We start from the raw sequence: 23255 nt of genomic DNA on the forward strand, positions 1-23255 counted from the left end.
CGCTGACCCGTAGCTGTAAAAAGATTTCCTGAGAACATGCATGGAAAAATATGAGTGAGTTACACAAAAATGTATGTCTATTTCTGTCTGTGAGATGGAGGAGTCAGGAGAGCTCCCACAACCTTTTATGGTATCACTGTAAAAAAGAAAATTTCCGTAAAAATTACAACGTAATTGCAGCTGGGTTGCCGGTAATTTACCGTAGATTTAAAATTATGTATTTACTGGCAAGAGTTTGTTCAAAGTTAAATTAATTTGAAATATTAACAAGTCTCTATCTTTACAGAATAAAACTATACAATAACAGCCTCATGCAAAGCATTCTGGGAACCAGAAATCATCATCAACCTTTTTCTGTTTTTTTTGCTCCAGATTTTGTTTCCCAGAATGTTTTGTTCTGTAAAGATAAAGCCTTGTTAATGTTTAATGTTCAGTTAACTTTGAACAAAATGTTGCCAGTAAAAAACATAAATGTAAATCTACGGTAAGTTACCGGCAACCCAGCTCTGTCTTTGTTAATTCTGTTGACATTTTAGTGCACAACTATTGACACTTGATGTTAACACACACTTAGCAAAATCTGACACTTGTGCACTTTGTTGTCAGTTCTGTCTTTTGTACTTTTTGCCTCTTGGCTAAGGGGGTAAAGTGAGGATATGGCTTTTTAATGCTTTGTTTAATCTCTTATGCAGGTTTCACTGGCAGTATTTGGGGGCATTTTGTTGGCGGTAGGGGTTCAGATGGGACATACAGTAAACCCTTAAAACAATTGAGGCTTATAACCAAACCTATAATACCTGGAGTTGCGTCCAAATTTTTCATTGAGGATTCAAGGTTTTTTTTAAACCATAACTAAATAAATAACCCTATATCTTTATTTTCTTCTATTTCTCCTTTAAACACTTTGTATGAAGATCCAGCATACATGAGGCGAGGTTGCCTTGTTTAAAGCACAAAATAAAGATTTCCTCTAAATAAGTACATGTAATTTATTCGTTAAAATCTTGGTTTGTTTGGTGATGGGCAGTGATTGGTGGAGCTAATATACAGTAAACATTTGATGCCTTCCTATGGGAAGATAGTGTTGTTTGCAAACATGTAAATGGATGCAGACTCATTCAGATAGACTTGCAATGGACACTTACTAATGGATAGTCCCTCTGGAGCAATCTTGAGATGGATACATTGTTTAATGGTACAATAGTGAACTCTATTACCTCACCAACAGAGTTTAATACAATCTGAACTTAACCATCACCATATAAATACTAGGGATGCACCAATATATTGCATTATAATTGGTATCGGCAGATAAAAGCAATTTTACCCACTATTGGACATCAGCCAATTAAAAAACACCGATAATCAGGCAGATTAAGTCCTGCGAGTCAAACTGGGCTAAAAAATGCACCAGAACTCAATGTGTGATTATTCATGTAGATGACAATGACAACAGAACTGCAGTTTGTAGGATTTCACATAGGATATCATAAGTTGAATACAAGGAGTGCAAAGCAAAACTGTCTGTATTGGTATAGATGTAATTTTAAGCAATCAAATATCAGCACAGAAATTTAGTATTGGTGTACACAGTATAAACACATAACAGTGAAGAAACATATTAGTGTAATAAAAATGCTTAGCCTAACCTTATTCATAACCTTATTTATTTAAACTATCAAAGTACAGCTTTGTTGATAATCTATATGCCAATTAAGTTTTTTTTTATAAATTAATTTGTAAACAAGGATGATTCAAAATAATAATCTAAATTATGCCACCATACCAAATATTAAACCATGATGCAGCTGCCCCGTCTGGACTCCACATCTCTTTTATGTAAAATGCTTCTTTACTATAAGGTAAAAGTAAAATTTCTCTACATTAAAGGAAAACACCACAGTTTTTCAATATTTTAATGTTATATAAATTTAGATGAAGTAATACATACCTCTCTTCTTTCAATGCGTGCACTTTGTACAGTGCGTCATGAATGTATTAGCATTTAGCCTAGCCCCATTCATTCCTTAGGATCCAAACAGGAGTGATTTTAGAAGCCACCAACCACTTCCATGTTTTTCCTATTTAAAGACTGTTACATGAGTAGTTACACGAGTAAGTATGGTGGCATAAAATAAACGTGGCAATGTTTTCAGCAGATAAAAAATTTGAACTATATTTATGGCGGAAGAGCACTTAGTTTGCAGTTTGAGGGAGAGGGGGAGTAGTCAGGAGTGATGATGTTACTGCACTCTGAGGTTGAAGTGCTGCAAACTAAGTGCTCTTCCGCCATACAATATAGTTCTCATTTTTTATCCGCGTAGCCTCTTATGGAACCGCTGAAATTTCACAAGGGGGCGTATTTGTTCCTCAGATGTTGCACAAAAAACGTGACATCCGAATACATTCATTATAAATCGTGAATGAAAAGTGAGATTCGAACAAATGTCCGTTAGTGAACTAATTGTATACACTATTTATATCGTAATTCGGTCAGAAACGTCAAGATTGTGAGATGAACAAATCTTTTTGGATTAAAAGGCTTGGATATTCCATTTCCTTGTACTTTTGGGGATTTATGAACAATTTGTTTTGGACAATTTCACCGAAGCGGATAAAGGGAAGATTTTGACGGTAAGTAAATATCCTAAATCGGCGCCGCCCAGTTCAGGTAACTAATAACTGGATTACAGTTTTATGACTGCTAAAAATCATATTATGCTTTGTGTGTGCGCTTTATGGAATCCCGAAAGTCTAAGCTTTCCAACGATGTGCCGCATGACTGTATATTTTGAAGATTTAATGCTTCAAAGTTACAATGACGTTTATGCAGCCTCACGTGCAAGGGAGGGGGTGTACCGTGTACGGCACAGTGTTCCTTACCTGTTAAAAAATCACCACGTTTTATTTTGTGACACCATACTTACTCGTGTAACTACTCATGATGTAACGGTCTTTAAATAGGGAAAACATGGAACTGTTTGGTAGCTTCTAAATTCATCTCTGTTTGGATCCCAAGAAATGAATGTGGCTAGGCTAAATGCTAACACATTCACGATGCGCTGTACAAAGATTAAGTGCACGCATTGAAAAAAAAGGTATGTATTAATCTGTCTAAGTTGAGAAAAGAACAGTAAAATATAAAAAAATGGTGGTGTTTTCCTTTAAACATATACATTGGGAAAAAATTATTTTACGTGTTACCTATTGAAGTAATTTTTTTTAGTTGATCGAACCATTCACTTTTTACAGTGTATATTGTAATCCAGTTTATGTTGATGTAGAAATTTACCAGGTGCGATTATTTTTCTCAAAAAATGTATATAGTATTTATTTATTCTGCATATTATAATTGTTTTTTGTTTTTGTACGAATCTCGTATTAATTTAAGGAACCCATGGGGAAAAATTATGTATTGTTCTGCTTGAATAGTTTCATGAAAAACAAAACACATTTTATACCTTTTCCAGTTTAACTCGTATATCTGAAATCATTTAATATGACCTACGGAAGAGCTGATTGGTTGGCAACGTATTAACGATGCATACAGGATTAAATGGTTGTGATTTTTATATTTTATTGAGCGTTACAACCCTGTTACATGCGCATCGTGTGTATGTTGGCCATTTCTGCTGGTCCAGGAGATGGCGGTGTAAGCTTTGAGAGAGAAAGCAGCTGTAGTGGCTTTACCTAACAGATGCAGAGGTGACAGCGTCTTTCACATTCACCATCAGCGTATACAGCTGCGCGTCTCCATTTCATCTGGAGCGCAGTAGTTGCGTCCGTCATGGTAGCGTGCCGATGCTGTGAGGTCATTGGATGCTGAGAGATTGTGAACTTCTGGATGGTCGTATTATAAAGACAACATATTATTGCGCTTACATCAATACATGTCGTGGATGCAAAGTTGAATGACAAGCGACATAAGAAAATAGATGTAGATGGCATTGCGCTCACTGGTGGGCTTCTCTAAGAGGAGGGTTTGGTCAGGGTCGTTATCCTCCCCTTTAATGCAAGTATCCATGAAGGAGGGAGACATCAGGAGGACATTAGCATCGGGAGTCCCTCGCGGACACTTCTCAAAGGTTTTGCGTAAAGATGCGCGGCGCTCGGCTCGCCAGCAACACCGTTATTTACAATGATGGGACCGCGCACCCGATCTCCAGCAGGTAACATCATGTTTGTATTTGTACTTTTCTGTTTGTAATATTTGATGACTTCGCTTATTCTAAAATTGGTAGTGAAATTATGTCATGCATATCATTTTGTAAGGAAATAGGTTATAAGCAACTATACTAGACTAGCTGTTACAATCTGACCCTACTTTCGTTGGTGTAACTCGTATGATGTCAGGTGCATTTTTAAAATACTTTATATAAATTAGTGCTCCTGTAGCTTAATTTGGAGTATTGCGTTAGCAGGGCAAAGGTTGTGGATTTGATTCAAATAGAGAGCACACCAATGAACAGTAGTGGACTAAAGTGATTTAAGTTTGCATTACATTTTATTTACCTTACACTTTTAATTAAACCATCCAAATATGAGATGGTCATATTAAATAGAGCTTTAAGTTTTTAATTGGCAAAATTATTTGACAAAAAGGCACACTAAAGTGTATTATGAGACACAAGATACAAAAAATGCATAGAAAAACAAAAGGCTTTGTGGACATAAAGCATACGTTGAATGCAATTTTATTAGTTGTCAATATTTCCTCATCCCGTGTTTTCAATGCCAGTAGTCATTCTGCTGTTTCTTGTCGCAGTAAGCTTTCCAGATGTATTGTGTGTTATTTTTTGTCTCTTTAAATCAGTGGTTCTCAGACTTCCGTCATGCGCTCTTGTGTAGGATGCATCCCCCCCAAATAAAATTCATGACATATCTCAAACGTAAATTTTGAATTAAACAAAACATACCAGATGATAAAATGTAGTGCTTTTGGTTAATAGCCTTATTTTTCTTGAATTGATAAATTTATTATTAATTATTTTTTTATTAATATTTTTAAATACCATAAAACTGGGGTTCCTGGCACCACAACCCCCTATAGTACGAGAACTGTACTGCCATACAGTAACTTATTTCCAAAGCTGAGTTCAGTGAAATCTCAACTTCACATCACACATACAATCTTTTTAATAAATCTCAAATATGTTTGAATAAAGAGCAAAGAAGTCAAGTTTTTCCCTTTAGGTCGGGCATCACTTTAAGCCACTTCTGCATGCCTTGAATGCACTGCAAGCAGCTTTGGATAAAAGCATAAATGTAAACAAATATCAGATATTAAATGAGCTGTTGTTACAATAAACATTAGTTTGCCCGATCAAACAGTTTTACAGTGCACAGGCAGGTTCCAGTTAAAGGGGATTTTCTTGTGTCTTTTTGTGTTATTCTCTTTAGTGCTCGTCTTTTTTGTCAACAGATGTTTATGTCTGAGTGCTGTATAACCCTTGAGAAAAAGGCTCATTTTAGTCTGAGCTTTGTGCATTGTACTTGATTTTACCCTCTGGCCGTCAAAATCACCGCACACCCACTCGTCACTGATTTGCACACTAATGCAGTCCCTCACTACTGTCATTACACTCGTACTCCAGAGAAGACAAACAGAAGCAATTACACAGAAGATTCTAGATGATGAGAATATGTGTCACAGTGTACAGAATGTAGCATTGATGTTATCTGTGTGTTTGTGACGGATGTTGTTTGACTGAATGCAATGTTATTCATAACTACACTCTTAAAAATAAAGGTGCTTAAAAGGTCCTTCACAGGAGAAGAACCATTTTTGCTCAAACCATTTAGTCAAGGGATCTTACAAGAACTATTTTTTCTTACCTTTTTATAATCTAAAGTATATTTTTCACTACAAAAAACCTTTTGTGAAACAGGAAGGTTCTTTAGATGTAAAGGGTGCATTATGAAAACAAAACTGTTAAGCACCTTTATTTTTAAAGGGGACATATCATGAAAACCTGACTTTTTTGGGCTCTATCATAAACCCGGCGCAATGTGCAATGCAAGTGTCTTTTGGTAGTTTCGACCCGGCGCAATTATCATTTTCACGTTTGGCACCACGTTGTTTAAATAGCAAATGCATTTGCGCCCAATTTTGCGCCCATGGTCTGGTCTGAAAACGAGGTGTGTTAGGCGGATTGTTGGCGCGTTGCTATTTTGAGGCAACTAAAATAGACTACGCCATTGACCAACTAAAACCTGGTCTAAAGTCTAAAGTCAATGGCACAATATTGTTTTTGTTTTTTAAAGAGTGGTTAGTAATATGCGCCTACATATAAATGGGACGACAACGCGGGTTTGCTTATCACATACATGGATGCGCAGCAGCACAAAAACGCTTTTAAATATGAAAAATTAAAGGATTAAAATGTAAAAGATTATTATTGAGTCTCTTGGACAAAAATAAACATCGATAATGAGACGTTAGAAGGCGTAAAGAGCTGCTTCACCTGTAGCCATGGTAAGTAAATAAAATGCTTTGCTTTAAACAAATGCATCTATTTTTAAATGTTTTTTAAATGCTACCCCACTAACTTATTGTATGATGACTCTGTACCTGTGGATATGGTGAGATGAGAAACATTTTTAAGTAATGCTTTTTTAAAAAAAAAAAACTTGGCGCTGTCCGAGTGCTGAAACACCTCTCCGCTCGTTTGTAAATTCTTTATGTCTTGTTTGTTACAAATAAAGTATTTTTAGAGTACAAATACTTTTATGAGATTACAATTATTATGTAGGATATCAATACATAATTAAAAGCCTGCTATTTTTACTTCTATGACTAAAGGAAAACAGCTTTCAGTAGTTTTAATCCAAAAAATAACAATTTCAATAAAAATGAAAACAACACAACTTTTAACATTATTCTTAAATGTGGTCTTCTTCCTCCGCTTAAGTTTTTCAGTTTACAAATTTCTGCTTTCTAAATAGGGATTAGACATAGCGCCAGCGCAACTGGATTTTAAAGGGGATGAGAGCTGAGACTCTCATTGGTTTATTGCATGTTACGCCCAAAACACACCCATTACTCATTAGGAGAATAGGAACAACCCTTTTAGGCCGTGCGCTTGGCACAAAAACAATTTTTCCCGTCGTTAAATTATCACAAATGGAATCGGGTGCGCTGTGCGCTTTAGACAATGCACTTAGATCATTAAAATAGGGCCCTTTAACTGCTATAATTGGGTCCCCAGTGCTTCTTTCAACCTAGGAAATGTTAAAAAGAACAACCCAGTAACTTAGTTTTGGTAAACCTTTCTTTGCAGGTATGTGGAAAAAATAGGTCATTGAAATTTGGCTCCCCTTGTGATGTGAAAAGTGAATATTTGTGAATATTTTGTGAATATTTTTTGAATATTTAAAATTAAAATAATACCACCCCTTAATCTGCAACTATCCAACCACAGCACTGCCATTAAGTGCAGAGAGAGAGAGAGAGAGAGAGAGAGAGAGAGAGAGAGAGAGAGAGAGAGAGAGAGAGAGAGAGAATAATTGACAGCACAATTGAGTTTTAATTTTAAGAAACCACCATTATGGCGTTTAGTGTTTGCATTTCATCAGCTCATTTGCATTTAAAAGGACACACCCAAAAATGTCATATTTTTCCTTACGCCTACAAAGTGGCAATTTTAATTTGTTATAATAAATTATCTATATGCTATTTTGATCTAAAACTTCACATATGTACTCTGGGGACACCAAAGATCTTAAAAAAGTCCCCTTTAAGAGTGTATGATATTTGTTAAACATTTATAAATTCATGATTCTTAATTTATTTATTTATTTTTTTGCTTTGACCCTGAATTGCAACATCACCAATTAATGTTAAGCTTACCGTGTTTTTTGATGCATGTGACTACTGTAGCACTATTTAGACTTACAGGTTCTCCTTATTTCTCTTTAAATTGTCAGAGCCAAGCATGACTCCACCACGACGCCCATCCACTGCTCCTGACAGGTAAGCCACATTAAGACTAAAGGTCTTGAGCAATAAATGAAGTTTTGTTTTGATTTATTTGTACTGTAAATAAGAGCCTAGCATTTGTACAGTCGTATGGCTTTGAGACTCATCATTCGAATCATGCTGTAAAATTACTATAAAAGCCATTAAACTAACATCACATCTGTCCAATTTTGTTAATGTTATTGACTTTTTCCAACATCCCTTTTTGAATATAATATTTCATACATCAGAAGTGTAGGTACAATAAGTATGCTGTCCTTGGGCCGGTACCCTTTCAAAAGGTGCACCTTTGTACCTACAGAAAATGGTGCACATTAGTACCTCAAAGGTACATATCAGGACCTTTTTAAGGGGTACCATCCCAGTACCAGGTTTTCTAAGAGTGCACTTAAAAGTATAGTTCAGCTAAATATAAAAATTATATCATAATTTTCTCATCCTCATATTGTTTATAAGCTGTATGAGTTTCTTTATTCTGCTGAACACAAATATAGATGAGCAATGTTGGTAGCCGGCACCATTGACTTCCATAGTATTTTTCTATCCTATTATTGAAGTCAATAGGACTCCTGTTTTCTACTTGATTACTAATGTCTTTCTTTGTGTTCAGCAAAACAATGATATTTTTTGGGTAAACTGTCCCTTTAAATGCATATCAGGTTGAGAATGTATGTTTACAGAAGACCTATACCCATCACGTATTTTCTTTTATTAAATATTATGGCTTTAATATTATATATTATACCCTGTTTATGGTTATTGGTAAAACTGTCAGCAACCAAATAAGAGTTTAGTACTCAGTTCTTTTGAACACCTTAAACGCACCTATTCCACTGATAACTCGAAGAAATCAGAGAAGAAAATGCAATAAAAGCCTGTTTTGATCCATTCGGGTCTGGTCATCAGCTGTCTTTCTTAGGCTTGACGGCACTTTTAATTAAACCAAACATTTCAATCATATTCTGCTCAGCACTCCTACAAGTGCAAGCACTATTAATGAATTATGCATACCATTTTACATGCATTATATATGATTGTACTGTAGGTCCTCCAATATGTACCTCTATTTCTTCAGGTTGCCTACAGAGACCGTCCAAAAGAATAACAGCAGTAATACTGGCGTTATTCTGGACATTTCCACCCTGAAAATGGCCGATGTGGATTCTGAGGTCCCTCCTCTACCTCCACGATATCGCTTTAGAGATCTGCTGCTCGGGGATCAATCGTTTCAGAATGATGACAGGTAATGGCGTACTGTGTGTCTTATTTGGCGAGATCATCTGATCTGATGCGGGATACTTCAGACAAAATCACAAACATGATGTACTCACCCGTAAGCAATCTGAGATCAGATTTCAGACAAACACATTTGGAGTTATTTTAGTAAATGTCCTTGCTCTTCCAAGCTTTAAAATGGTAGAAAACAGAGATCAGGAAACAACTTTTGACTTTAAAGTGAATTCATTCTTTTCGTAGGTAATCCACATAGCTCCAACAGATAATCTATGCATTTTTGTAAAAAATCCATATTTTAAACTTTATAAACTGTAATATTATCTAGCTTCTGGTAACGACGCCATCATGGACTCACACGATTCACAAGAGAGTTTTAGCGTAGTAAGTGTTCGTCACCATGCTGGGTACATTATGCAGTGACTCTCGTGAATTGCGTAAGTCCAAGATGGTGTCGTTACAGGAAGCTAGTTATTATAGTTTATAAAGTTCAATATTGCATCGATTACCCGCAAAAGACCTTATTAACCCATTGGAGCCATGTGGATTATTTGTGGACCTTTTTACTAAAAAGGCAGAAGTTGTTTCCTGATCCTTGATTTTTCCATTATAACTATGGAAAAGCAAGGACATTTACTAAAATAACTCCAAATGTGTTTGTTTGAAAGATGATGGACATATGTATTTTGGAATGCTTGAGGGTGAGTACATCATGGGGGCATTCTGATATTTGACTGGAGCATTTTTTATATGTAGTTTTATAGTATTGCTTTTTATTTTAAAGCTAAAAGATGCATTGCTGGCAAGAGTAAAAGACAAAACATTAAAGGTGCTTCCTGATGCCATAGCAGAAATATTTCTGTCTGAATAGTTCACTAAAAAAACTTTAACATCCAGAGAACGTTTCTATTTCAAAAAAGTTTAATAAAATGATAAAACTGTAAGAAAGAAATGGTTCTTCCAAGAACCTTTGACTGAACGGTTCTTCGAGGAACCAAATATTGTTCTTTTACAGCATCACGTGAAGAACCTTTTTAAAGGCGGGGTGCATGATCTCTGAAAGCCAATGTTGACATTTGAAATCACTTAAACAAACACGCCCCTACCCCAATAGAATCTGAACCTTTTTTTGATAGACCCACCCCACACATACGCAAACCTAGGCAATGATGTTGTTTAGTAGACATGCCCCTTCAAAAATCATGCACCCCGCCTTTAAGCACCTTTATTTTTAAGAGTAGCAGGTCTGATGTGTGGCAAAGCATTTTAATCCTGCAGACACAGATAAGTAAACTAATAAAAGCAGTTAACTGTCTTATAGTTCTGTTATGAGATCTAAGCACTTTTGAAGCATCAGCAATGTTATCTAACTATTGCTACACACTGCTTATGTATTTATTTTGTGTCTCCTTGATAGACTTCGGTTTTTATACAGCATGTGTTTTAAATATAAGCATTGTGTTTGTTGTAGAATAACTTTAGGTTATTGTTATGGGAAGCTGTTTTGTGCAGTAATGCTGTAAAGCATTTAAATGTGTTTTCCGCATCTCGCTCAATGCCCCAATCGTTTGTGTGGAGGCTGTGGTGTACAGTCAAGACTGCCTGAGTATTACAAGGCCATTTTAATTTAAGTATGTTAATAGCTGTGGGCTGTTGTCGAATATAATGTCCAAGGAATTCTGGTGAACTTAATAAGTTTGGAGAAATGTTAAATTTGATCAACTTTTGGTTGTGAGTGGGATTTCAATGGTTTCCTAAAAGACTTACTATTGATGCATGGTGAACATTGAATTAATGTTTCCATAGATATCACTACTGCTCTCAGTCTTAAGAGTGTATTTCTTGTGGTCGCTGTATCAGTTTTCCATCTAGTAAGTACTCCAGCTGTGGTTTCAAAGCCACAATCTATTGATCTGTTTGTTTTTGAAATCCTGCATTGCTCTCTGCTTCTGTTTCAGCATTTCGTTTGGTGAAACAGGTAAAATATCTTCATATGATTAACTGTAGGCACTTACGGTTGCTTATGCAAACACTTACACTCTGTTATAGGTGCCGTAGAATGACAAACTGTATTTACCTAGGCATAGATGAATAATGAGTGTTCTGTACATGCATGGCATATGGTGAGCCTCAAACAGGATTGTTTCCTCCTTCTTATGTAAACCTTGTGCATGCAAAACAGGTCAATCTCAACATAACACCGACTGTGACGTTACAGTCGAGATGTAAATTACACATCAAATTAAGTAAATTGTTATGAGCTGTGACTGCTGAGTTAGCGCTATATGCTAGTTAATGCTATTTGGTAACTTTTAGGCTGAAGTTCTACTATTGACATTACAGTTACGTTTTGCAGGTCCATAGTAAAAAAACACACTTTCACTCAAAAACATTTATTTTCAAACTCAGAATAATTGATTATTTCTCATAATCTGTATCATTGTCTGACACAGGCTCAAACATAAGCTCTGTTTGCATACACACAGAGCTACTGAAATGAGCCACTCTAAAGGGGATCACACACAGGCTCAGCGCCGCGCAGCAGCGTTCTAAAAGAATCGAAAACATTGTTTTCTATGAGTATACGCACACCGGGGCCGCCAGGTGGCGCCTGTCCGCGCCGCCCAGCTGTGACTCAGGAAGTTGCTCAAATCCCTGTCGTGCCACACAGCGCCACTCACATAGTTTAATTAAGCAATATCGCTCGAGTAGGAGTGTGATATAGCTCTATATCATCACGGCTGTGATTAGGCCAGAGGCACGAGGCCGTAGGCCGAGTGCCGGAGGCAATCACAGCCGTGATGATATGTAAGGGTCCTGATCACACTGTCGGGGCTTATTTCCCGATAACTACCGGCTGCCTCTACATTATCCCGCTTATTACACGGCTACTTGTCACATTAGAAAAAAAACGGACATGAATATGAATGTGAAACATTTTATTGGCCTATTTGTTTTAAATTAACATTTTTATCCTTTCGCGAAACTTTGCACAGATGCATAAAATGATCGTAATACCTTATTAAGATCTTCTGCTTCATACTTGTCTGTCTCCATTTTTTCCCTTTTAGCCAGTCTTTGAGAAGTTTTAATGCCCATTCTGTATTTTTTTGTGTGTTGGCTTCGTAGCTGTCATGCTTTATTTTGTCAAGTTCAGTCTCAGTAAGCTGTCTGTGTCTTGTCGTGGTTGTCCAGTGTTTGTCACAAGATGGCGCCAAACAGTAATCTTTATTGCTCTTTATTGGCGCGGAGCGATTTTACTCGTACAAGTAGTACCGGCTATGCGTTATTACTTTGGAGCGGTTATTATTTGAAAAGAACGAACCTGCAAATGTCTCAACTGACCAATCAGAATCAAGCATTCCAGAGAGCCGTGTAATAAAGAGCTATATCACACGACTCCGAGAGCAATATTGCTTTTATACAACAGTTCGACGGCACACGTTTGAAAAACGAAAACTAGAAAACAACAACGGAGTTATTTTAAAAGCCTCTTTGTTTGAGAACTAATATTATGTCGGAGTGCACTGCTTGTTTAGCAAGTTGAATTTTCAGCGCAATTGATGAAATAGGATCGCACAACTTTCACACGCTTTCAAAACGAAACTACGGAGATCAGCCGCTTAGTTTTATCAATGAAAGGCTAAAAATAGCGCTGTTCACCGAATGTTCACGCCAGAAGTCAAAAAAGACGTAAAACTTGTGTTTAATACCTCAGATTAGATAAATGGGGGGAGAGAAGGCGGTCGCGTGTGGCTGTTCGAACGCATTCAACCACATGTGCGTTCCGCAACTCCAAAGCGATCCGATCGAAAGTGGTTTCGACCACCTCTGGATGTGGTTGAAAGTGGTCGAAAGTGGACGAGCTCAAAACGTTTTGAACACTGTTTACACCCCAACCATAACCGTTCACAGACTTGGCCTTATGAGCGTGTAGTTCAACCTTCTGCCAGAGACACATGTTTTGATGTAGTCGAAAGCACATGTGTAGGCACTCTACCCCTATTTGCATACGGTGAGGGGAACAGAATCTTTCTTTGCATTTAAAGAGACACACACAAAAACAATGCGTTTTTCATTGCATCCACAATTGGCCAGTGTTCAACATTGTATAATGAAAGATCTGTGGTGTATTTTGAGCTGAAACTTTACATACACATTCTTGGGATACCAGAGACTATTTTTTTTTATTGCTGAAAACACCTAGGTTAGCAGCCCTTTCATTTAACTCAGACTGAAAGAAGCTGAAAAAAGAAAGTCATGTACACCTAGGATGGCTTGAGGGGGGAATTAAATATGGACTAATTTTCAATCTAGGGCAAACTATTCCTTGGTGTAATGTGTATTTTTAGGGGCATCTAGCATTGAGATTGCGAATTTCATTAAAACGTCTCATTCTAAGGGAATAAAAACAATACAGTTTATTATGTAATGTCTTCATACACCACTGATAATAATACAGTTTGGTATATTATATTGCATTTCTGTCAAGAGATCCTTTTAAAAGTTACACACTGCATCTTTAAAGCCGGAAAACTGTAACTTTCTATTGCCATCTTGGTTTAAAAAAATAACAATATAAGTAAGTAATAATTGACGACTGGACGTTGAATTATAAGAAAATAATGCACTCCCTAGGTGGTTCGCATCGTGCCTAACGGTGCGTTTACACCAACCGCATTTCAGGCGTCAAAATTACGTCTACCGTGCCTAGTTTGCTTGAACAGTTTGAATGCATTCGTGCGTGTAGAGCGGAGGTGACGCGTGGAAAAAGCAAGCATTTGTCGCGCGTCAGAGGCAAAATCCGCTTCTTGTGGGAGGAGCAAGTGCGTTTCGGTTGTCTGTTTGCAAGATGACTGATGTTGATTTTGCATTTATCGAGAGAGTTACCGGTTTGTATTTGGTAACCTTACTATAGGGGGAAAATAAACGGCGCGGGTCGATAAACATCACGTGACTCAAAAGTGAAGTCTGTATTACAACTTACCAGGTAGACCGATGTCCTCACTGACACTCTTCCAAGCAAGGTCCTTTTTATTCCTGCCTCTATAGAAATAAGAACTTGTGTCGTATAGCTGCGGGTGACTGCTTTGGACAATATCAAGCGTTCCTTCAAGTTGAATGAGTGACTCCGGGCGGGGCTGCCTCCACAGCAGCCCCGCGATTGGTTAACGCGGGGCGAAATTCTGCAAAAGAATGCACAAAAAGACATAATTCGCGCGTACCGCGCACAACGCTCAATTTGAGGCTTTCGCGCGAGCTAGATGTGCGAATGAAGCGGAAACGCGTCTTCCGCACCGCGCCAAACGCCTCATCTGCGCCCCCAGGACCTCCAGACGCGCGTCAACACGTCTTCACATTGACTTAACATTGAAATCACTCGCGCTTCAAGCCTCTACCGCGGTTGGTGTAAACGCAGCATTACATTGCGGGTGTGCTTTATTTCCGAATAATTCGAAGGACCGGAGTCAGTTATTCCGCTTATACCACGGTTACACAAAATATTGCTTTGGTGCCTATTTTTAAGACATTTTAAAGGTTAGGTGTTATTGAAAAAATTGAAAAATGCTTTATTTAGTAACTTGTGCCTCATCTTTGTGTATACCGATAACCAGCTGACACATCTAAATCACACTGTAAAAAAGCAGCATACTGTCAAATTAAAACAACCTACTATTTTAAGTTTGACATGTAATTGGAATAACTTATAAAAACAAGTCAAAATTGTTATGTTACTTTAACTTAAAAAACTGTTTATTTGACAAAAATGCTGCATTTTTTATAATTGGGTTTCCCGTCACTGTTGACTTCATCTTGCTATCATTTTGTCTCTGTGTTTGTGAGGATATATTGGTCAGTATGTTCTTTACGGTCATGCTAGCTGTCAGTGTAGCAGTGGTTTGGTGCTGATCACAGTTGATTACTATAGATTACAGGGTTTGTGTGTGTGTTCAAGTCAAAGGCTAATGCTTTAGTTTTCAGGCAAAGATGGGAAACACCACATGTTGCAGTCATTTCTATTATTATTTTGTATGAGTGTGTGAAAGCTACTTGGGTCTGTTGTTTGTGTACAGCTATAGATAAGGTCTCTTAAATCTAATCTGCATTCCATATTATTGCTTTTTGATGTTTATATCTATGTGCCTTGCTGTGAAGAGAAATGAAATTTTTTGTGATTCTATGATTTTTTTTCTTTATGATCTTCATCTCAGGCCTTTCTAGGTGACTTTATGCCAGACATTCTTGTTAAACACAGTGTTTTCAGTAAAAGATCTGCGGTCTAAACAGTGTGGATATAAAAATTCAACTTTACATTGTAAAATGAATGATTTACCCTAATATGAAAATTCTTTTAGTGTTTACCCAACTGTAATGTTGCTCCAAATCATTGTGACTTACATCTGTGGAGACGAAAAGTAACTTTTTCACGTTTAGTAAATGGAGATCTGAGATGTGTCTTGTATAAGCTCTGTATATAGGTCTTTTGAAGCTGTTGGATTTTTTTGTGTGATGAACAAAATGAAACGGTCTGAAATACTGAAATTGGGGTCAGCTGTAGCTTTTGGCACAGCACACAGCTTGTGGGCTCTGTCTTTCACCCGGCGCAAAGGTTCCACCATGCACTATTATCATTTTCATGTTTACCACCACATTACTTAAATAGCAAATGCATTTGCGCCCCCTTTTGCGCCCATGGGCGTTCTGGTCTGAAAACGAGGTGTGTTCAGGTGCATTGTTGGCGCATTGCTATTTTGAGGCAACTAAAATAGACTACGCCATTGACCAACAAAAACCTGGTCTAAAGTCTAAAGTCAATGGCGCAATAGTGTTTTTTTGTTATTTAAAGAGCGCATTAGTAATATGCGCCTATAAACGGGACGAATACGCGGGTTTGCTTATCACAAATATGAATGCGCAGCAGCACAAAAACGCTTTTAAATATGAAAGATTAAAGAATTGAATGTAAAAGATTATTATTGAGTCTCTTGGACATAAATGAGGACTAATTATGAGACGTTAGAAGGCACAAAGAGCTGCTTCACCTGCAGCCTGGTAAGTAAATAAATGCTTTGCTTTAAACAAATGCATCTTTTGTTTTTAAATGTTGTTTTTTTTTAAATACTACCTCACGGATTTATTGTATATGATGACTCTGTACCTGTGGATATGGTGAGATGAGAAACATTTTTAAGTAATGCTTAAAAAAATTCTGGACGCTGTCGAAGTGCTGAAAAGGCTTTCCGCACGTTTGTAAATACTTTATCTCCTTTTTGTTACAAATGAAGTATTTTTAGAGTACAAAAAATATTTTTTGATGATTTTGGATAGCCATACATTTAAAGCAATTAAAAGCCTGCTTTTTTACTTCCATGACTAAAAGAAAACGGGTTTTAAAGGTTTTAATAAAAAAAAAACAATTTCAATACACGTGAAAATCAACACAATTATTTAACATTAATCTTAAACTGGGGATCTTCTTCCTCCGCTTAGTTTTTCAGTCCGTCATCTAAATAGTGATTAGACATCAGCGCAATTGGCTTTTATAGGGGATGAGAGATGAGACTCTCATTGGTTTATTGCACGTTATGTCCAAAATACTCCCATTACTCATTAAAAAAAGGACCAACCTTTTTCGACCATGCGCTCGGCGCTCAAACCATTTTTCCCGTCATTAAATTAGCAAAAGTGGATTCGGACACGCCCATTTTGACGTTGCGCTGTGCGCTTTAGACAATGCGCTAAGATCGTTAAAATAGGACCCTGTATCTTTTAGTCTTAACTTCTTGTAGCAAAACAATCAGATAAAACGATGAGATATTAACAACAAAGTACTAACAGCAAGGACAACAACAATGACAGCACAAAATAAAGACGGCAGACAGTAAAATGGTGATTCTATAAAACTAAAACCATATAAGTCATTCATGTCGCAAAGCATTATGGAAATGTACAACATTTTAGCAAATCATATTATGGAATTGTTTACTGTCTCTGTCAAGCACATCTGAAGAAATGTTGTTGGCCTATGTTGTATGCAGGAAATTTATTTATATTTTATTTATATATTGAAACATTGATTATATATTATATAGTTATATTTAGTTTTGCTCTAAATATTTTCATCATACTAAAATGATGTGTAAACTTGTTGACTGAGCTAGCAGTTGCAATTTAAAGTGCCTCATTGCCATACATTATATTTTGTGCAACTACTGTGCAGAATGCTCATAATGCACAACAGTTGCTTTTTATATCTGTAAACATTATCAAGCAACAGTGCTGTTACTTTTTATGCACTCGGAAGCTGCATTTATCTAAAGCGACCCAGGTTGCATAATATAATAATGTGTGCATCATTATTGAACCCATGAACTTTGCTTCACTAAAGCAGTGCTTTACCACTTGAGCTACAGTAACCGTCACATTAAGGCTCATGCCTAAATCACACCCGTGCTAATGTTAAGTACAACATCACTACTAAGAAAGAAATCCCTTTATTTACAGCAGTATAAACTTCATAGCACTAATTTTTCAGTCTCTTTTTTATAATACTACCAGAAAATACATTACATGTATGTGCAGTATTTAAAAAAAATCTGAATAAAATTATTTTAATTATGACAACTCTAGAGCTTCTTTGCTACTTTATGCTGAAACAAGCACGTAATTAAAGAATATTTGCTACTGCAAGGAAATAGTGAGAACCACCATTGCAGATCTAATTTGAGGACCTGGTTGTATAATAATAATATGAATGTCAGTATAATCGAATGGTTGTATAACAGTGGTGTTTCACATATCTGTATTCATGGTGAAGTCATTCTGGAGGTTTTTAAATAAATCTCGGCCTCACTGCGTCAATGTGGAGGTGTTTTTCAAGTGCGCTAATATTTGGTGCTTGTGATTGAAAGGTAAAGGGATCTTTCCGGGCAGTTCTTCAGCTATTCTCCCTGTGATGCAGTCTAGACTAAAGGCCAAAGTGGCCTCTGTATCACAGCGAGTGGGCGAGATCCATTTATTCAATCGCTCGCACTTCAACCACCGGCTACAGTGTGGTGTACAATGAAGTTTTATATTTATGTAAATCACAAGACTTCACTTGACATTTATACCGAGATGTGTTGCTTGACTCAATATTCATCAAAAATCATTACAATCACAGTGTGGTGCATTGTGAGATAATAGTTTAAATAGTTTTATTTGTTTAAAGTCTATCTTGTGTAATCTTGTATTTGAATAATAACTCATAAATAAGTTTGATTGGCACAATTATAGCTGCTATGTGTAGGGCTGTCACAATGATTAAATAATCGTCTCATCGCGATTGTTTGACCTCATCGTGATGATTTCAGATCACCGCAATGATTGCACATCTCTCTAAAAAACACAAGGGGGAGCTGCAGCCCCTGTACAAACAAAACAGTATCGGATTACTTTTAAATATGTGTTATGTGTATTAATATTTTCTGCCAGGTATTCCTTGCAAAAATATTTAATTTAAATAATCACAATTATGTGTGAAAATTATTTTATAAACAAAGAAAAAAAATTATGAGAATTAAATGTCAAAGCAATAAAATTGTCAATTAATCGTCATAATCGTCACAATTTATCAGACAATTAACTGTCAGCCAAATTTCATAATCATGACAGCCCTAGCTTTGTGTATAATTTATTACTGCGTGCATACCGCCAACGACTAGCAATGGTGGAGCGAAGTGATCTCGTTCATTTCAGTGGAAGCTAGGAGACTTCTGGCTGGCAACATAAGCGACAGTGACCGCTTACAGCGACAAAGTCACTCACGAAGAATGTAAGTACAGCAAATAGTACCCATTAGTTCATTTATTTTATGACTCATAATAAATGGCACTTTCATTTTAGATTTCTAAATAATTTAGTTTTCTAAATGATCCATCCTGCTATGCTAAATTGCTTTTGGTATGACAAAACTTGATTATGGCAAAGTGCAAATGAGTCTTTTGCAAAGAAATTTCTGAAGCCCTGGTTGTTGAAATTGTTAGTAAAAAGAATCACAGTCAGCCGGACGATAACACAATATAAACCCAGAAAAAGTGCTCTCTCTAATTTTACCTTGATTGAGTTTATGTAAAGAGAGTAATGTACAGTTAAATAGGTTTCATTGCAGAATAAATCCCAACAGGGTGCTCAGATCTTATACAGGTATGAGCCGAAAGCTGTTTATTTACTTAACCCCTGAGTAAGTAATTGGATACAAAACACTATAACACAATAAGGTTATTAACTCTACTTTCTGTATTTATTAATCTTTGTTAATGGCACATATTATGCAAAATCCAATTTTACAAGAAGTTTGGACAGAAATGTGTGTTGGCTGTGTGTAAACGCACCCTACAATGAAAAAATCCACCATCTCCTTCTTTATCATTCCCATTAAACCAAAGCAGTCTCATAAGAGTGGGTATAATATTAGCCCTTTTATATTAGTTAATGCCAATTGCTGTTTTCTTCTCTTTAAAATTATTTTATTAATTCTGTTCAACTTATTTCTTTCACTACCACACATATACACTTACCTAACGGATTATTAGGAACACCTGTTCAATTTCTCATTAATGTCAAGACAATCACCTGAACTCCAAATTGAATGTCAGAATGGGAAAGAAAGGTGATTTAAGCAATTTTGAGCGTGACATGGTTGTTGGTGCCAGACGAGCCGGAGTATTTCATAATCTGCTCAGTTACTTGGATTTTCAGGCACAACCATTTCTAGGGTTTACAAAAAATGGTGTGAAAAGGGAAAACATCCAGTATGTGGCAGTCCTGTGGGCGAAAATGCTTGTTGATGCTAGAGGAAAGAGGAGAATGGACCGACTGATTCAAGCTGATAAAAGAGCAACTTTGACTGAAATAACCACTCGTTACAATCGAGGTATGCAGCAAAGCATTTGTGAAGCCACAACACGCACAACCTTGAGGCGGATGGGCTACAACAGCAGAAGACCCCATCGGGTACCACTCATCTTCACTACAAATAGGAAAAAGAGACTACAATTTGCAAGAGCTCACCAAAATTGGACAGTTGAAGTCTGGAAAAATGTTGCCTGGCCTGATGAGTCTCGATTTCTGTTGAGACATTCAGATGGTAGAGTCAGAATTTGGTGTAAACAGAATGAGAACATGGATCCATCATGCATTGCTACCACTGTGCAGGCTGGTGGTGGTTGTGTAATGTGTGGGGGATGTTTTTTTTGCACACTTTAGGCCCCTTAGTGCCAATTGGGCATCGTTTAAATGCCACAGCCTACCTGAGCATTGTTTCTGACCATGTCCATCCCTTTATGACCACCATGTACCCATCCTCTGATGGTTACTTCCAGCAGGATAATGTCACAAAGCTCGAATCATTTCTAATTGGTTTCTTGAACATGACAATGAGTTTACTGTACTAAAATGGCCCCCACAGTCACCAGAGCATCTTTAGGATGTGGTGGAACGGGAACTTCGTGCCCTGGATGTGCATCCCACAAATATCGATCAACTGCAAGATGCATTTGTTGAATCAATGCCATGTAAAATTAGTTCTGCGAAAAGGGGGTCAAACACAGTGTTAGTATGGTGTTCCTAATAATCCTTTAGGTGAGTGTATGCTTTACTGTTGAAATTAAATGCATTTGTTTATTCAGTTAAACAAGGCTACTTGGCGTAGTGATGCTGGAATGTGGTCAACAGACCTGGAACTACTTTACAAGTGTGCGTTTACTAAAAAATAATGCACACCATTAGAACTTTTGTTAACCAATCAGAATAAAGCATTCAATGGACCCGGGGTATAATCGCTTATAAAATGTTATAATATGAAATTAATTATGCATATTCATATTGAATTTATTTCCACCTGTCAAGATGACTCACATTATCTGGATGAGGCAGTATCAGTTTTTTAGGTTTTTATCTGTGAATAACAATTATTGAAATGTCACCACTGACCAATCAGGACCAAGCATTCTCGAGCCCTATATTATAGTTTGCAATAACTTGGACAAGGCTGCACAATATATCGTTTAATACATGGCTATGTGTCTTAATACATCTCACTTACAGTACATGACTACAACTTAAATCAATATTTAGTACCTAATTGAGAGAGAGACAGAGAGCGAGAGAGAGAAAGAGAGCGCATATTTCCATGTGCTCATCTGGTGTAAAGAGATGTTTCAGAGGTTTGCCAGAAGGGTCAGCGTGAGGAGACATGCTGTTTAGCGGAGGTGGAGAATAAATCCTCTCATTAGAGCTCGAGCAATTTCCACAAGACCATCAAATAAAACCACTACATTGAATCTTTTATTGTTCTGCCATCTCATATTACACAGTGATATCCTTCAATGTTAATGCTCTTCACTACTGAATACAATCTGCTCTCCGTGGAATATTTCAAGTAGGTTCATCAGATAATATTTCAGCTTTGGTAGACACAATTAAAGTGGCAGTGCGTTATATCAGCACAATTGACCAAAGTGCTTTTTAGTCATTGGAAATACAAGCAAATTAGTAGAAGTATTATAACCAACAGACATAATGTAATAAGACTCTGTAAGTCTTACGATTTAAAAGTCTAGACAGTAGGCGATGATCTGATTTATCATTCTAAAGAAACTTCAGTCCCCCTACAGATTTATGCCTTGACTGGAGGACAGACAGAAGTGTGAACATCTCACAGGTCTGGAGGAATCACACTTATTGACCCGTGAACCACATAAACCCTTGAAAGCAAACAGTATAGCATTTGATTCTATATCGAACAGGAAGCCTATGGAGAGATGTCAGGACAGGTGAAATATTTTTCTTATAACTGCCTGTCGGAAGCCAAGCATCTGTGTTTAAAAGAGCTGCAGGCAGGCAAGATGATAATTACAGTAGTCATGCTGAGATAATATAAAAGTGTAAATTATGGTTTTCGTGTATGTATGTTTTATGTAAACTATTATACTAAAGTAAATGTTTCTTTCTTCTGTCTGCTGTCATTGACGTCACAGAGTTGATGTCCAGCATCTTTTATATCAAATGTACTGTAGGGCTGGCCGATATGGAACATGATCTTTACCTAAAGTGCACCAATTATCCGATTCACGATTTTACATTTCCTTTGGTGTGTAAGTGTGTATTAGTATGTTAACGATATACAAAAGGTACAAACCAGTGGCGGAGTGGCCATCGGGAGAGTGGGCCGGTCTGATAATAGTTATACATTGCGAGTTATATAGCAACCCCGTCTGGCGGCGTGATGTGCTGCCGCTTCCATCTGGTCAAACTGTGCAGCCTCTTTGCTTAACATAAAAGTGCTCAACCTGTTCGGCAGGTCCAACCATGTTTAGGATTTTTTAAAATATAGGGGGATCATTGAACGGCTCCTCCCCAAATGGCATAGCCTGTCGGCCTTTGATGTTAAAAGCCGCGCCGCTAAATGCTTGTTTATTGCAGTCAGTGTTGGGTGTGACTAGTTACTAAGTAATTAGTTACTGTAATTTAATTACTTTTTCCTTGAAAAAGTAAAGTAAGGGATTACTCTTATTTTTCTTGTAATCTAATTACAGTTACTTCTGATGTAACTAAATACTATAATACAATAGTGGGTTTAACATGGTTTTAGATTACAATTCTCACTATAAACTGGTTGATTATTAGCATTAATAATAATGAGATGTTGGCTGTTTATTAATACTTAGTAGCACATATTAATGCCTGATTCTGCAAAACCTTATTCTACGTCCTTAACCCTCCCAATTTCTACCAATACTTAAAATTAACAACTTCTTTATTATTAATAAGCAGTAGTTGGAGTATATTGAGGCAAAAGTAGTCAAAAGTTAGTTAATAGAGAGAATTGGACCCTAAAGTGGGATGGTGGGATTATTTTTTCGAGCCATTTCAAGCCTATCCTTGTATCATGTACTAATATGAATTAGAAAGTAATTTGTAATAAGTAATTAAATACTTTTTGGAGAGAGTAATATGTAAAGTAATCTAATTACATGATTGAAGAGGTAATTAGTAACTAGTA

At 36.8% G+C, this 23255-nt stretch overlaps 1 protein-coding gene across 11 annotated transcripts in view; it reads left to right on the forward strand.

Annotated features, from left to right (window-relative positions):
* Window positions 1–3669: 3669 nt before the first annotated feature.
* Window positions 3670–23255, forward strand: part of kcnt1b (potassium sodium-activated channel subfamily T member 1b) — a 123154-nt gene continuing 103568 nt past the window's right edge. For 3 of the 11 annotated variants that reach the window (XM_073861182.1, XM_073861183.1, XM_073861191.1), the window contains exons 1-3: window positions 3672–4169; window positions 7927–7972; window positions 9054–9221. In XM_073861182.1, coding sequence (XP_073717283.1) covers window positions 4139–4169; window positions 7927–7972; window positions 9054–9221 — 245 coding nt within the window. In that variant the 5' untranslated portion in view covers window positions 3672–4138. Of the gene's footprint in view, window positions 4170–7926; window positions 7973–9053; window positions 9222–23255 lie in introns of all 11 variants that reach the window. The other 8 variants (XM_073861186.1, XM_073861189.1, XM_073861187.1 and 5 more) reach the window with 5 other exon arrangements.

The sequence above is a fragment of the Misgurnus anguillicaudatus genome, chromosome 22, assembly GCF_027580225.2.
Source record: "Misgurnus anguillicaudatus chromosome 22, ASM2758022v2, whole genome shotgun sequence".
In the NCBI taxonomy this organism is placed as follows: domain Eukaryota; kingdom Metazoa; phylum Chordata; class Actinopteri; order Cypriniformes; family Cobitidae; genus Misgurnus; species Misgurnus anguillicaudatus.